Genomic DNA, 18,076 nt, shown 5'->3' with positions numbered 1-18,076 from the left:
GAACTCATCAAGTTGGAAAATTAATCCTGAATTATCTTTCTCCAATATAAACGTATCACCCTTACTTGCTTGATGTCTAGAACATTAGTTTTACATAAGAATTAGAATTCTTGAATAAATTATTGTTTAGTATCAAGCGTATGTACAGTTGTGCATGGAACTATGTAAACTGCTTATCTCAACCCCCCGATGTATTGGGCAGCATTTGAAGTACTGTTTGGGTAACAACCAGGGCTCCCTTAGATAGATACAGTAAAGGAATGAGTGTAATAACCCGTGACATTTCCAATCAGTTAGCAGGTAAAAATAGGAGAAAGAAAAGGCCTAAAAAAGGAAAAATAGAATGAAGACACCACATATAAAGTTGCAAAGTTTTGGTTTTGGGGTTTACATACACTTTATACTAAATTTACATGGATGATGCCCTGTTTGTGCAAAATTCATAAGTGTTGGTGTGGGTTTTTTTTGGCAGTAGGCAGGGGCAATCATGAATTGGAACCCAGCCACCCCCATCCATTCACTAGGAGGAGCTGAAGGCGAAATGCTGCTTATTGTAACTGCAAAAACTCCTGACCGCCCTGTGAAATAAACCTCAGCACTGGCAAGTGTGAAGAGCAGTGATAAGATATTCCCATAGTAGCCAATTGAACTTTGATTACTCTGACTACACTCAGATGCTAAAAGATTACTTTTATTTAATTGCAATGGGTTACAGAGCGTCACTGCTCTTTGCAGCGATAAGATCTAAAACTGACACAACACATTAGCAGATGATCACATTTCATGTAAGGCACTTGCTAAATGATTTCACATATCCCCAAAATCTAATGTTGAGGTATTTGTTTATAGATAAATGTAAAAGTAGTACTTGACCTGCCAGTAATATCACTTTAGGGGCTTTTAGAAATCTTTGCCAGGTGTTAAGTTGAAGTAAAAATGTATCAAACATATCCATTATGCTCAAAATGCTTTCTTTTCTGTGTGATTTGGAAAAGGTTAAGAGAGAGGCCAACTTTCAAAGTGCTCATGTTCCCAAAAAAGAAATGTTTAAATGGTGTGGCTTTCCATATAAGGAAAATATTAGTACATTAAAATGACGTATAGGGGAGGATATAGTAATTTTATTCACATATGCTTAAATTCTGTTGTTTGTTTCACAGTGCTGCTGACTCTTAGGCTAGTTGCGAATTGGAAAGAAATCTTCACAATATCTGCACCTTTCTCCTGGTTTATAGTACCCAGGTGGTGTTGCCCATTGACAAAGTTACTTTGGTGATTCCTGCTGTTATAATGACAGATTCCTCTGCTGGAGCTAGGTAATTACAACACTGGGCGTTGTTTTTACATTTGTAGAACTGTCAAGGACTTAGTCATGCAATAACATTGTATCATTGGTAAATTAACTTTGACCCCCCACTGGTGAGTAAACATGGGTCCCACTTTTCCTGACCAGGTTCCCATGGACAGGAAGGGGTGGGGAAGCAGATGTCCAGTGACTTCTTTTTTCCTTGAGCCACATTTCATTTTAATTCCAATTTTATAGAAGAGGTTTTTCAAGTTGATTTGTGAATGAATGAAAGTGTCACATTTAAAGACATATTACCAAATGTTTTAGGTAAAAAATTTAGCGACAAACTTAGGGCAAGTGTTAATAGAAGTATTATTTAGCTAATAAACTAAACTCTGATGTAAATTACCTTCCTGCCCCCCCCCCCCCCCCAACCAAAAATTGTTATATCACAGGTGCTCTTTTGCTGGTAGAACTAAAGGAAAATCTTACTTTCCCATAAATGCTGACTTACCTGCAGGTGATATTTAATGTGTCATTTGTGTTAATCACAAGTTCATCTGTTGTGATGTCAAGAACAGGCGGGGTCATAAAATATCCGCTCACAAGATCTAAGAATAAGCAAAAAAAAAAACAAAAGTCAAATAGTCAATAGTCAAATAAACATAACTCTCAAATTCAGCTTTCACATTTCAAATTATATCTGCTAATTGACCAGCTAAGTCCTCACCAAAATAACTGCTCGCCTACTCCCATCTGTGTCAACATCTTCAAGAAAGTTAAACAAAGTTGTATTCTTATTTAGGCAGCAATCCTGGGGAATGTTTCATGTCAAAAAAACCACCATGGCACAGGCCCTGGATATTGAAATAAATGTAGTCTGAAGCTAATGACTCTAGCTGGAAAGCCTAATAGACATTGTATGTATGTTGGATGGAGGAGGGGAATTATTCCATCCATTACATGTGATTGCTCTGTAGAAGAGTAATTTTCTTGTCTAGCAAATCAAGGCACCCAGGCTTTGTTTTTATTTCTTTTCCCAGGCTTCTTTGAATATGTGTCATTTTGTATGATTTTGGCTAAATGAACCAGGGAAAAACTTTCAACACCAACGCCAGTGGTATCCAGTGATGGAAAACAGAGGTGCAAAGTAGATTAATGAAGCTTAGTGCAACAGATTTGTATTAAAGTGGACCTGTCATTGAGTCTCTGAATTTTGAGTGTAAAGGAGCAATTCTTGTTGTATATCCAACTTTATTCCAGAAAGTACACTTCCTTAACATAAAAACGTAAATATTCATTGTGTGTATAGATTACTTGTCCTGGCCATTTTTTAACCAGTTCACACTTATAAGAAACCTTTAATGCTAATGTTTCTCAAGAGGCATTTTGTAAACTCTTTCACTGGTCAAAGCTAGTTAGTCCAAAGGCAGGCATGCCTAAATGTTGAATACAGGTTTTGAGTCAGTGCAAGGAAAAGATATGCCTACAGAATATAGACATGGTATTTTAGGTACATGCTTGGGGGATGTCAAGACTTTAAAGCAGAAGTGTGGATTTATAAATAATTATATAATTTTAACATATATTTAGCAAGCAATATATTAACCTAAAAAAAGCCATCTTAGTTCCCTCTCCCTCTTTACAATCAACATTTACCATAATCGTTAGCTCTCCATGTTTTTCTATGCAATGTGATCAGATCATACCTGGGAAAGGGACTAGCTGGGTACTGTACACAGGTTTCACAATACATTACAGCACCTTGCTTCAGTACTCCACTCAAGAACCCTCAGCACTAATGCAAGCTGATGTCAGACTTGAGGGGTGGGCATTCCTAGGCAGTCTGCATTTGCATGTCCTATATAATTCCCACTTGACATGATAAACCAGAACTCCAGCATTACCCTATTATTGGATCATGCATTGAAACTCAGTTCCTGTGCTAATAACTGATAATGTTTTTCTCCTGGACAATATTACAAGCTTCAGAGCAAGCAATGAAAGCTCCAGTAGTTTCAATGGTCCATCTTATTTATTAGCTCAGACATTAAGTGCTGCCAAGCCCTGTCCTCACAGTACATGCTGTCTATGTGCCACCCATCTCCTCTACTTGCTGGTTTACTTGCCTATTTATTCATACCAGCATACACACCCCACCACTCCACACCTATGGAATCAAGGGAAGTTGAGTGCCACATGGGACATCCACTGTCGTCATCATCATGTCATTGTCAATAAAATAATATAATCTAATAATGTAATAATAATTTACACAAAAATAAACCTTTTTAAAAGAAGAAATGCAGTTGTTTAAATCCAGTTTTGGAAAAGTAACTATGCAGGACACTGTCAGTCTAACTATATGCCTATATATATAAGCTGGCCTGTTGCCAAAACTTTTTAGCAAAGTTTCCAAAGCAGATCAAATTCCGGTCTTCCAGGTGCTGGGAATATTGTGCCCACCACACACCTTGTAACATCTCGTTCCATGGGAATGAAAGGAGCTGAAAAGAGAGTGGCTACTCTGCTCTGATTACAGGAGCTTTGCAGTAACTTGTCATACCATCACAGAAAGCTGCATTGAACTCACAAGGTGAGACTTTATAAGTGCAGTTGCATTTATAGTAGCACATTGCTTATAATAGGGGGCCATAGATTTTACCATGTTCTATAGTTCACTACATTAAACAAACACTTCAATGCATTTACCCATATGTAAATTTTGCTTGGAAAGCATTTAGTTTTGTAAATACCTGTGTATCACAAGTAACTGGAAAGTGTTTTTCTGTGTTCGCCTTCACCTGAGTGCTATTGATTGGCCTTTTTTTCCAGCCACTTCCTGTCTACAAACAATTCTTCCAATACTAGACCTGATTGAATAAAGGTCTCCAAGGCTGGAGAGGATACACTTTCAGCAGTGAAGCTGGGTGATCCAGCAAACCTGGAACAGATTGCTTCAAAGATATTTGCTAGCAAATGTTTTGAATCCTGGACCAAATACATTCCAGCTTTGCTGGAGCACCCAGTGTGTATCCTCTTCAGCTTTGGAAAGCTTTAATAAATCAGGACTACTGACTGAATGTCACTACTATAGCCCATCTGCCCTAAATATGTTGGCATGGCTGCTGATAATTTCCATTGGAATCTCATGTGACAGGGTAACAACATATAGAGAGCAATTTAAATTCAGGGACAGAGTTTTGACATCTGATAACATGAAGTGACTGAACAATGACCCTAATAACAGAACACCTGTTTATATTTCCAGACTTCAGATTTAAAAACATTAAAATAAATGCTTTTAATATGTAATGTCAAAAAAAGTAAAGTTTAACATTTATGGCTTCACTATTATAAATAATTTAATGTCGTTATCCAGGTTGCCAGTAGATGCAGATTTATGATCGGTGAATGCTGAAATTGATAGGAACCCCCCCCCCCCCCATGCTTAGATAGATTTACAACCTAGTTGCCATCAGGGTGGAGGTAGAAGCCAAGAAGGCTCTCACCTGTGAAATATGTTGCATTAACATGAGTCAGGCAATAGACTAGAAGGATGGACGTCCTCCAGACTCATGCACAGTGCCAACCAATACAAAGCAGATTTATGGAGTCGAGCATGGGAATATGGTTTGGCAGGTATGGTTTAATGAAAAGGCTCTATTTAGTATATTTAGTAGCTCTGCCACACACTGTTTCAGAAATTAGATAGGTGAAATATCTATTAAAACCAGCTGCTTTCAAGTCTGCTTTTTGCCAGTCTATATGTACATAATTTCATTCTTTCCTTACAGTTTAGAGAGAATGTTACAGCCACTTCATTCCTGTTAGCAAAATTTTAATACTTGTGAAATTAAAGAACTTGTCACTGACTGGGTAATGGTGGCACAGTATATTAGTGCCAAGAATGATGACCTCATGGTATAGCTGTATATAAAAAAAACATTAATTGCTAGTTTAGATTACATAGAAAATGCCTCGTAATGACAGCTGAGATTAATGAGGTTTCATGTATTGGTCCATCCACCATCGCAAGCCTCTATGCGATTTCAGTGCAACACCAGAGGTCTCTGACTCTAATCCTTTTTCCCTTCATCACTGGCATAAAAATGCAAGATTGGGTATTACAGTTTGTAAAATAATATGTTTTTGATGGTTGTTTTGCCTGCACCAATTATCAACTGCGCCTGCACTAAATTTTTTAATATCTTTAAGCTCATTCACAGCACAACTCACAATAATACAACATACATGTGTGTTGTCATGTTGCTAAAGTTAATTGCAGACAAATCTAATGTGAGCTGCAGTGCACTTATGTTAACTCTGTACATTGCATTTCCTGCACTGAACAAAATGTGAGGACCAAGTTTTTTGTGAACATTCAAAATGAAAGAGTTACCTAACGCAATATACCTCAGGGTAGGAAAGCCCTAAAAATATCAAGAGAATACATTGATTTACATACCACTGGGGATTTTGAGTTAGGACACTTCTAGCATTGATAAGTGTCGAGTTATTGACTGACCCTGTGTTTAAGTTCAATATTTTTTTAAGTTACAAAATGCATAGACATATCTATATATATATCTATATATGTATATCTATAAATCAATTTTTTAACAAATATACAAAAAGTCTTCAATGGGACAGAAAAACAAGGACTGACAGTCTTTAAATGATCAGTCCACCCAAAAGATTAAAGATCTATATCCAGCAGGGTGGTTTCTGAATTCTTGGGTCTCCTAACAGCCAGATTTCTATGTCATTTCCTAATATTTTTTCTGTACCTCTCATTTGGGTTGTTCACACTTATCCTTCCCTTTTACAGGTCTTCTTTCATACTCATAATACAAAAAAAAAAAACAATCCAACTGGGAAAGCGAGACATCCTTTTATTAAACAAAGCTCCTATGCTTACCAAAAGCGCAAAAATTAAAAGAGATAACAGGAATTGGTATGTATTCATTCTAAGACGCCTTTCAGATTTGCAGGTAAAAATGGTGCAGTAAGCTGCTCCCAGGCACCCCTATTCAACTACTAACAAACCTTGCCATGCTTTGGATCGTTGGCATGAGTGCAATTAAGCATAGTCGCAGTGCAGTTCTTCCTCCCGAGAGGGAAGAGCAACTGCCTTGTTGGAAGTAAGTTATCGATTTCAGGAACTTTGACACAATCAATCACAGTGTAAAATGACCTCAACCCTTCAAAATCTACTAAAAACAGAAATATCAGTTGGATGGCCTGGCTCCTATGTACCCATTTGCAGATATCTCTTGCAAATACAATTAATATCAATTCATTGATTAAAGTGAAATGAAAGTAAAGATTTCCCCTCTGCGCCTTTAGATTTGCCTCACACTAAAACTAAAAAAACTAAAACTACTTATTGCAAGTGGTTAAGCTGACCTAGTGTTTCTTTGAATGGGGGACCAAAACTCAGCTCACTGCTGTGAGGAGAATGTTTTTTTAATGTATCTCTATTTAACCTACAGCACTGTGTAATATGTTGGTGCTATATAAATACTGTTTATTATTATTATTAATAATAATAATAATAATAATAATAATAATAATAATGATGTACACTGAGCAGGGGATAATCTTTTTATTGCTAAATAAATAAACTAAGGAGACTGTGACAACTGAGTTTATGGTAAAGCAACATAAAAAATAATTTCTTCTCACTTGTACAATTCTACCTCTTAAGGGATTTAAATGGTTGTCAAAATGTATTGTAGCTTGAAAAAAGTATAACGTAAAACCTAACCTAATGAATAAATATTTGAAAGACTAAAGTATTGAATTACTATGTAACCATGATATTTAACTATATAGAATGTATAAATATCAACTTATATTTGCTTTCATATTCTAAGCAAACCCCTACCCCCTACCCCTTGCGGGTAGACCACCTTGTGTGATCTCCAGGATTAGATGGTGTTGTTGCTTACCCTGGTAGATAAAGTCACTGCCCTCCTTCCTTCAAATGGATTCTCAGGACCAAGAACTGTCAAATGTCTGAGTCACATGTGTTTTTTTTTCTCCAATTTTTCTTGCACATGGTTGAGAATACAAAGTTAAACAAAGGATAGTTTCATATTTCCTGAATTATTAAGAAGCATTTGAGTCCTCTACAGTGTTCTTGGCATATTCAGCCACAAATATCCAGAGGTGGACAAAGGATAAAAAAATTAAAATATTAATATTTATGAGCAGTTGTGGCTTTTTATCACCCCCTGTGACCCTCCTGTTCTATTCTCTGGCCAACAATCCTATTATGGTATGTATAGCTCTGCCTGAAATACTTGAACTGCATAATACAGAACTGCTTATACCAGTTCATATTTGTGAATGCTATTTATAATGAGTGATTATTTGGTAGTAACAACTAAGTGTACTAGGCTAAGCCTTGATGAGAGTTTACAATGACTGACTCATTTATGCATGAGCATTTTAGACATGCCTTAGATCCATTTAGAAGAAATCACAAATATCATACCTGTGTTATATCACCAGTGTATGTCAAAAGAGCAGTGACTAAACATACACTATAAGTAAATATACATATATCATTTGCATTTAATGGTATTACTATTGGTATTGGTATTACTGGTATTAATAATGGTATTAAAATTACTTCTATAATTACATTAACAGGTTAAAGGTTAGATAAGATTTTACAGACTGGGTTTGTTTGCCTATTCTCTAAAACAGCAAAGTATTTTCAGATCAAATTGGGAATTATTACAATGCTCTTATTACTATTCTGCAGAAATGCTCGCTGTCATCATGAAAATATTTCGCATTCTTTTGAAAACCACTTTCAGCATAAACCATATATTGTTACATTTGAAAGCAATTCCTGTGGCCACCTGGTCTGAATACATTTCCAAAAACCATTTAAACCCCTTTTTAAACATCACCTAATCTATGTGTTTATATGTTTATGTGTCTCTCTCTCTCTCTCTCTCTCTCTCTCTCTCTCTCTATATATATATATATATCCAGCAAAATAAATGAAAAATGCAAATGTGCAATTAGGTGATGTTTGATGTACAACATGGTTCTTGTTTCATAAGTAGGAGACCCTATAAAGAAAAGAACAGTGCCTTTTTAATGCATGTTTTTTTTTTTTTTAAGTTTGGTATTGTAGGCTTTAGCTAAAGGTATTTTTCATGTAATATTTACCCTATTAAATGTAGAGAGTTGTAGATTATATATTAATACTCTGCCTAACATACAAGGCCCACTAATTTAATGTAGGCCCATTCCCTTTGCTAACACATTGCATTACGTTGTAAATATATAAACATTTTGGGATAAAAGTTAATGTACTTACCTGTATCTGTATTACAGAGGGTGATGTCCCCATCCTGCAAGCACAATCCTGAAGAACACTGAGTAGCCCAAATCTTGCGAAAAGTTTCTGCAACACAGTGCAACATTTAGGCTACTCAACATTCCCCCAAGGTCTGCTTTAAGATGATGACCTCAGCTAAGCCAGGGGGAAAAGAAAGTCTCTACCCTTCCTCCCATCCATTTTTTTTCTCAAATTAATGGAGCTTTATAGAAAGCTCTAAATTAACAGGCCCGATTATGCTATTTTAGTGTAAGGTCTGCATTAACAATAGTTGAGATAAGAGAACTGAATGTTTGGTATGCTATGATAAGTATGCAACAAGTACGTACAAAATTCAACTGAAAACATTTTTTTGAACTAGGATTGGTCAAGAAGTCTACTGATTTGTGGTATATGTTATTTTTTGAGTAGAAAACAAAACCTCAGTCATTTTTTTTGTCTTTGTTCAGTTTGGGATACTTTTATTCACTTCCAGTCTAAAAGACAAAACAGGAAGTAAGAAATCTCTACAAAGTGACAAGAAATCCCCTCTGAGATAGCTGTCGCAGGGAACAGGCATTCCCATTGTAAATTTTTTTCCTTACTCCAACTACCTTTACTTGTCCCCAGGTCACCAGGACAAACAGAGGAGATAAATCCTACCGGTTTGGACACAAACAGCAATAAAAAAATGACATGATATGCACCTTTCCAGATTTATTCTTTTTTTTTTACTTTACATTCCATTTTAGTGTAATTAAAGCATTCAATATATATAACAATCTTGTTTTTTTAAATTTGTTTTTCCTTGTACTTCCTTTTGTACTTTGAGCTTCTCCAGAACCATACAAGACATATGCAGTCTAATTACAATGTACAGTATGAAGGAGCAGGCATTTCTTTCACTAACATTATTAACCTTTGCTTATATTTCTGATTATTGCTGACTGATATACTATAAATAATTTAAATGAACTTGTACCTTCAGGCTTTCCCCGCAAATGTGTTGAAAAAAACATGATATTCATAATTTATACACAACCAAATTAACCACAAATTATTTTTACATATCAATTTTTTTTGCCTAATGGATTAAATATGTTTGTATACCACTGCAAGGGCTTATTATTCCAAGGCAGAGTTGCATGTATTATAATGCCTACTTATTTAACATAGAGTTAGAGTTGCAAGCCTCTCATAAAAAGCATATCCCTGATTATTTGCAACTCATATTTTTATTATGGCCAAAACAATGATAAAAAACCTATACAGTCCCAATTAGTCATCATTAAAATTGATATACAATACTGCAATAATACTAATGCTGATGTAGTATTTTTTTTAGTGTAGCAAGGTATTTAGGAATTAAACTTAGTTTATTCTGAATAGTTCTGAAACATGGTTCTCCACAGGGGTGTGACGGTTGGCTTACTGCTGCTGCATAGGAGGTAGTTACTCCTGTTCAGATAGTGGCGAATCACTGCCCAGATTCACCACCTTTGTGGCCTGTGGCATATTGGGTGAGTAAAGAGAATTGAAGAATTGTTTAGCCATAGAATGCTGACTGTGTGAGAAGAAAGGGCAGGTGGTCCTGAAGCCTAAAGACGGGGTCCTACAGGTGCTCAAAAATGTACGGTGACTTTAGGGATCAGGTCATTCTGGCATGGAAATACTATTTCCCCTAGAGCTACATGAGAATATTCATTGAATAACGGTTATATTGGGACGGTAATGTACTGCATGGAAGTGGACATTCCAGTGACCATCTGCTGGCCTTGCCCTCCCCATTGTTAGTTAGTGTCTTTATTAAACCCCTTAAAATGAAGATCTGTGAGCTTCTTAGAGTTTCTGTTCACATCCTACTAGGAAGGACCTGGGTACAAACTTTTGCTCCTACAGGGGTAAGCGCTATACTAATATATTTACTATTTACTAATATATTTACTGATAAAAAAAAGAAGAAAAAACTTTTTAAAACAAAGCAAAAAAAAAAAATTACTTTTGTACTAAAATTGAAGTTAAAGGTGTAGAAATCAAATGATTGCAGAGCAGCAAAACATTTTGTAAAGTGCATTCAGTGTACTGCATAAAGCAAGGTTCTGTTTGGATTTTTCTCATTAGGAAGATGATGCAGGGAGAACTTTCTGATGGAAGTCACTTTGTACATTACAGATTTTATATGGACTCGCAGTGGGCATGTAAAGAAATTAAGTGGTGCCCAAGAAGATAGCAGGACTCTATCGCTGGAAGAGGATAGTAGGTGTGTACCTTGACCTTTAGGTACATAGAGCTCTGGGAATGGAATGCATGTGTCGAGAAATACAGACATCTGACAAACCCCAAAATGTCAAGTGCCAGGAGTCCTATGGAAGAAAAGTAGGAGACATGGACTGTTGCAGAGGTTTGATTCCTTTTTCATTACAGGGGTGCTTCATATGCCATCAGCAGAAAGACGTCCCCCTTTCAGGTAGCTAAAATCTTGTGGATATGAAGGCATAGAATTAGATTTTTGCTCAAAGAACCCCTAGTGAACTTTGAAAGAATCCTAGAGTTACAGAGAACCCAGTTCAGAAACTTGAGTTTGGAATGGCTTTTCAATGTTACATTAAACAGTGGCACTGTAATATAGAAACTGCATTATCAAGAACCAGAAAACTACAATACAAGTCTGCCAAACCTGCCTAAACATTACCCTTCCATCTCTACAGGTAATGTCTGGGCCAGAGAACAATAAATCAAATCTAGGTATGATTGTCCAGACAAAAATATTAAGTGGTGCCAATTTACAATTTGGCTCTGTTTCTGGCTGTAACACAGATGTTCATTTGCACCATAGTAAGGTGTCCTTTTTCCACTGACAGACACAACTTAAATTATTTTTGGGTTTGCCAAACCAAAAATAAGTAGATAATGCATATTGAACAACAGACATTAAAACAATATGAGGGAGGGAAGCAAGTAAGCTTGGGCTTTAGAGACACAAATAAGAAGCTTCTGCATTCTTGTCAGTGTTCCATAGACATTAAGTAATCCTCAAAGACTATATTATCCCAACAAAAGCACAATGCTAACAACTATTTGTAAAAGGTGACCTTGGAGGACAAGCAGTAAAGCAGAAATATGTGCCCTGTGGATACAAAACAAAATGAAAGCCTTTTCAGTGAAATCCCTCTCCAATGTAATAACATTTAATAAAGCAAAATATTTGTAGATCCTCGGGTGCAACTTGGTCAGCGGAAAAGTATTCAGTATTTGATGCCTCATTGTCTAGAAAGGATGCTGTACAGCTCAGGGTTACACAAAGGTAATTTATTCAAAGAAATAGATGTTCTCTTTGAAGTGTGTAGAATTGTAGTAATAGTAATATTACAATAGTAATATTAATACATCAGACAGGGAACTGGAAGTTGCTATAGAGAGCAAAAGACCCTTTATCTTTGTAGCAGGTGTCCCTTTATCTTACTAGATGTGCACCTGTGCTGACTTGAATTAAACTTTTTCTTTTTATGTTGAACAGGGAAGAATTAGAACTTCTGTCAAACTTGTATTGTACCCTGTGTCCCAGATAGGTATATATACCCTTTCAGATTGTGTCTTAATGACCATTACCACTGAACTCAGAAGGGGAAATCCAAAATGGTAGTGTTTTCAAGATGAAAAACTAAGTGGAGAAAGCAGAGTGAATGAGTGCTCATATCTCATGTGGTTCTTCCCTATGTTGATTTAGTACGCTTCTTTTGTCCCAGTTACAATCCTTCCTCCCATTTCATGCTGTCTCAAGGATAGCAAGTGCAGTAAAATCTTTCTAAACTAAACAAAAGTTTTTTAAACGTGTTAAAATGGGCATTATAAATATTATCAATATATTATATAATAATGTAAAATATATTATTAAAACATTAAATATAATTTATGAAAAAAGAAACTTTAAAAAAAAAGATGATAGGTACAACTTTTAATGCCACACAATATTTGAATTGCTAACAAATAATGCTACACAAAATTGTGCTTAGACAATCATTTAAACCTTTTTTTTATAATACTGTATGTATTCTATTACATTTTCATAATATGTTTTTATGATATTTTTTTATTTACCTTTGCTTTTTTACCTCTATTTTTAAACCCCTGTGCAAAAGATAGTGCAGGTAACATGGTCTATTAGATATCTGATGTCTCTTCTGCACATCTTCCAATTAAATCAAATACAATCAATATTTCTGGGTTTTCAGCTGTCAAGTTTTGGCAGTCACTAACAGATGTTTGCCTATTGTTTTTGCCATCCTAAATACCACTCTGTATCCTGAAGCCCCTGGCAGGAACTCAAGCCTTACTCAAGCAGTGAATTAAATCTGTAATTATTTCTGAATTAAATCTATAAATCGGTAAACCGATTACACTAAGCTTTGCTCAGGGATACCCATTTTTACACTGAATTCCCGCCTGAGTAGCCCACAGGTTACTGCCAGGGACTTCAGGGTGGATAGCAGGCAATCATGCAGGTACACTCATGACAACAGTGCTCCTAAATAATCAATGCAAATATATATCTGTCAGTTTTGGCTCTAGGTAAAAAAAATAAATGACTATTGAGCTGCATCAGAAACCACAGAACCCTGGAAATCCAAGGAATGTTTTCTTTATGAAACTGTTTGGAAAGAACTCCTGAAATATTAAACGTTAGACTGCTAGTACCAAAGGAAGCATGATAAAATCTGCAACCTGCACGCTTGGAAGACTGGACCCCAGTGACGTCAAAATGTCAAACACACCGTTGTAACCTCTTTATCCTGCACTTTGTAGATTATGGAAGAGGCAGGGAATGGATGTTTGCTTGACAGCAAAACCCACAGGGGCCATTAAAACATTCTAGATGAAAGATCATTAGCATGATCAAAGATTACGTACACATGAAGAACAATGGAGGCTTTATCCCACTAATGTTAACGCTCTATGAATATTTGATTCATTAATTCCCAATGCTAGAAGAGAATTTGAAGCGTGTGGGTAACACCCCACTCTGCCTTTAGAAATACATTTTTTATAATGATGAAGGTGCTGTTAATTTCCATGTCATCCTAAAGGGCAGAATGAGGTAATAAGGGTCCTTCATGCCATAGTTACTGGATACAAATACTGCTCATGCAATATGTAATAGGTCAGTTGGTGTTAAATCTTGTTAAAGGGAAAGCAGAAGGTGGATTATGTAGAGGCCACAAGTCAAAAGGGGTTTATGAATTGTGTCCAAGGTGTTCCCCTTGGAAGTTGCTTAAAGGAAAATTATAATGATGGGGAAAAATTCACAAACACCCCATACTGTCAGACTGACCCCTCTCTGCTTTGCTCATCATTACTGATCTTGGTTGCCTTCCCTACACCGATCAATTTAACATTCATTACATTGAATTCAACATCATTTTTAAAAGCAAATGCAAAAAAAGTTCACTTTTTGTTTTAGGTCTGTTAGTCCTCAAACGCATGGTGCATTTGTAATTGGCATTTATTCAGTTATTACTGAGATTATTATTATTATAACTATTGCAATATAAATATCTACTATTTGTTATATGCTTTTCAAGTTTACATTAAATTTCACATTATTTGTATTTTTTACATTTAATTATCATTAAAGATTTGGTATTGTAGATTAGGCACTAAATGTAGTCCTTGTAGGCTTAGAGCTTTTACTCGCTTTTCTGCTAAATGTCTCATTGAAGTTTCAACCTAAATGCTAAACATAAAACCAGGTAGCATCATAATAGTAGGTGCCCAATATCACATCCTTTTACCTTAACTTTGCAGTATCCTGAAGAAGATCTTCTGTGAACTGTAGGAAGGCAGAAGTGTCAACATGCAACCCACCTAGTGCAAACATTGATTTATAAAGCTTTGTACAGTTGGAGCTAGAAGAGAGCAAAGGTAAGCAGTTTTACTCAGGATGAATATTGAGCATTTTTGCTGCAGCCTGATTTTATTTTTAGCATTTGGGCTGAAACTGAAATTGTTGGGATAAGATATCGGGCATACAGTGAGAACAATACTTTCACTGAAGTTTGGAGTTATGTTCACATTTACTTTGTTTAAATTTGAAAGTGCATATCTTTTAAAGATTTTTTTTCCTTTTTTTTAAATTCTCTCTTTTTAGCAGTAGCTTGGTAATATTCATGTGATGACATTGAATGGCATCCAGGTTTCCCCTGCACTTGCCAGGAATAAATGCAGCATAGCCAATGAAGATGGCCAAAGAAAAAAACAGAAGAAGGGAGATGGCAGTGCATTGTCATGGAATGGGGATAGGTGAGTAGCACTGGTTTAGTTCTGCTTTAAACATTCCTATTATATGTGTCAAAAATGTACCCAGATGTGCAATGTTATAAAAAGATGTAAAGCACAATATTTAAATATGATTGGAAAGCAGGATGTAGAATGTTTTAATCAACAAATTTGACTTTGACACATTTAAAATGCACTGGCCAAACAAATGTAGATAGCCTTCCAAATTCGAGTTCAGGTATTTCCAGATTTGGGGAAGTACTTTTTCTGTTCCAGCATGACTGTATCCCCTGTACATAAAGTAAGGTCTACAAATACATGGTTTGATAAGTCTTATGTAGAGAGCACTAACTCCATATCTAGCTAACATCTTTGGCATAATTTGGAATTTAAATTTCTGACCTAGAGCCAGGCCTTTAGTTCCATCATTGGTACCTGACCCCTATGGGCTAAATGGGAATAAACATTTACAGAAAATTTCGTGCAATGCTTTCTCAAAACAGTGGAGGCTGGTATAGGAGGGGGCAACTCTTTGGGAACTTTGAGAAGAAGAACTTTTTGCAAAGGGATCTATTAGCTTCATTGGTTATGTAGTCTTTTTTAAAGAACTGTATCAGCCACTAGCAAATATTTCTTTCTTTCTTATCCTGGTTTTGCTTTTAGTATGATCAGTAGCCACTATGCGCTCCCTCATTCCTGTGGCCTCCAGTTATTTATATGCCTGTTAGCAGTTCATTAGCGGGAAGTCATTATGTTACCACTTGCAGCACTGGGAGGATCAGGGCATCTCCTGGACTGCTCCATCCACCATTAACAAGGTTGCCGCTCTGGATGCTTCCTCCAGCCAGGAATACTTTCAATTTTAAACTTCCAGTGACTACTCCATTGTCTTAATATAAATATAATTCAGGATACAAAACTTGGCTGGGAATTGTAAGTAATAGGGAACAGGGTAATGTATTGTTTTTTAAATAAAATGCCCAACAAGCTCAAATTCCCAGTTGCTTGCCTGTCATGATTCTAATTGATCACACACATACTTAAAGCTTACGTAAACTGAAAAAAAAGCATTATATATTGCAGTTTACTAAATCTTAGATGTGGTGACATTTTATCCCTTTTTTTATTACCTGGTGACCCTGCCACTAACATGCTTCGTGCCTTATGGAGACTCACTGCATTGTATTTGTGATGAAACTGTGTTTTCATCCTAGAACATGACTACAGAAAAATCCTCTTTTTGTATACAGGGACAGGGTTCTTGAGTCCACATAGGACAACTGCCTGAGGTTGATCACACTGGGCCTGATTTAATAAAGCTCTCCAAGGCTGAAGAGGATACATTTTCATCATTGAAGCTGGGTGATCCAGGAAACCCGGAATGGACTGCTTAAAAGTAATTTGCTATTTGTTAGCAAAAGTTTTCAATTCTGGACCAGATCCATCAAGGTTTGCTGGATCACCCAGCTTCACTGATGAAAGTGTATCCTCTTGATAATGTGCTATATGTGTTTTTCACATATAATGATCCACTGTTCATAGTTTATATTTTTAGATTATTGGTGAATTATTACTAATGTTGGTTTAGAAGCCCTCATTAGTTTTGCAGTTTTGTGTTTTTACAAGAATGCTTTGTTGTAAACTGACGTGACAAGAACTCAGCATTTATATCCCAGTAAACTTTATACAAATTGTTTTTATCTGTTTCCTTATGAGCAGATGGTGGTAAATTAGGTTGCGAGGTGAGAGGAATTGGAGAGGAGTGAGGATGACAGGTTGACCTGAAATTTGGTTTTGTCGAAAAGATTCCTGCAGGTGTGTCCTGTTCCCGCTCACTGGGTGAAGAGAGCAGGAAAAAGCAACTTTATATTCTACTAATAGTTACCACAAATTGAAATAGTTTTTAAACTGCATGATAAGCCATAAATAACTATTGTCTGTACAGATTTTAAAGGTAAATGAAAAATTTTGATCATGCTCTACCTGGATTAACTTTAAAGATTAAATTACCTTTTTGCTGAGTCTTAAAGCCCAGACCGAGCAGCAGGGTGGGAAGACAGCCCGATGTATAATTGTTAAATCTAAACAATATATCTTAATTCCGATTAGATATACTTCAGCCATGGAGACCAATAGATCCTACATGCCAAATGAAACTTCCTTCTAGGGGTAGCCCCAGGCTTAGAACACTTGTAACTTTGTAATCAATAAATAACCTTTGACGACCAAACCTGATTATAAAATCTCCTTTTTATGTTTCATTCAGTTCTTACTATTGCAACATCTTTTTAAAAGATAATTGTTTCACAGAGGTACGCAATTTGGCCATACACTTATTTACACCTGACTATAAACATCTATAAAACTTTCCAAAAGGCTAAGTATGAATATGGAGTTGCAGTTATAATAGTTCAACTCCTTTAGGAAGGCTTTTCAAAATATTTCAGAACGTGTTTGCCAGAATTTATGTTCATTAAAAAAAAGGTATTATTAGGTTCTGATGTTGCTCAAGAAGACATATTTTGCAATAATATGTCATCCAAAAAGTCACAACCCACTTAAAGGGGAACTAAACCTGCTATACTCACCTGTCCCTGTTCTTTCACAGGGAGCTGCCATCTTATTTCTTCTTCTCTTCCTGAATATGATCTTAGGGCATCCTAATGGTCCATGCCCAAGTGACATAGAATTAAGCACAGAATTAGGTTTATTCAAATGCAAGTGCAGGGAAACCTGGCATCACTCGGTATCCTAACAATCCAGGATAAGTAATACAGTGGGGATTATTTCATTGCCTGTCCCTTTCTGCAATAATGACCAAACTGATCCAGCATTTTTAAAAGTGGAACTTTAAAATACCCCTGGCATTGTCCTGATTAGTGTTGATGTTCGAATTCGGGTTGTCCCTATATTCGACCCGAATATGGCTGTTCGAATTCGGGTAGACCCGACCCGAAAAACACGGGATTCAACAGCAAAAATTCGGGAGGAAAAAAAATAAATTTTTTTTTCTTAAATTATCAATTTTGTATGTGTTTTTTATTTTAAACTTGTTCTTTTTTTTTTTTTTTACAGGTTATCCGACAATGACATTATGAATCATAATGTCATTGTGGGATTCCTGGACCGTGGGAACTTTGCAGTCACAGCTAATTGAAAGCAGGTGCCTTCAA

The 18,076-nt window shown here is 36.1% G+C and overlaps 1 protein-coding gene across 1 annotated transcript in view; it reads right to left on the bottom strand.

Moving 5' to 3' along the window:
• The window catches only part of FLT4 (fms related receptor tyrosine kinase 4), a 137,640-nt gene that overhangs the window by 63,265 nt on the left and 56,299 nt on the right, over nt 1–18,076 (bottom strand). Inside the window, exon 2 of the mRNA XM_072400574.1 lies at nt 1,803–1,899. Within this exon, the coding sequence (XP_072256675.1) occupies nt 1,803–1,899 (97 nt within the window). The remainder of the gene's footprint in view (nt 1–1,802; nt 1,900–18,076) is intronic.

The sequence above is a fragment of the Pyxicephalus adspersus genome, chromosome 2 (assembly GCF_032062135.1).
Source record: "Pyxicephalus adspersus chromosome 2, UCB_Pads_2.0, whole genome shotgun sequence".
Taxonomy (NCBI): Eukaryota; Metazoa; Chordata; class Amphibia; order Anura; family Pyxicephalidae; genus Pyxicephalus; species Pyxicephalus adspersus.
This window is presented reverse-complemented; position numbering and strand designations above follow the sequence as displayed.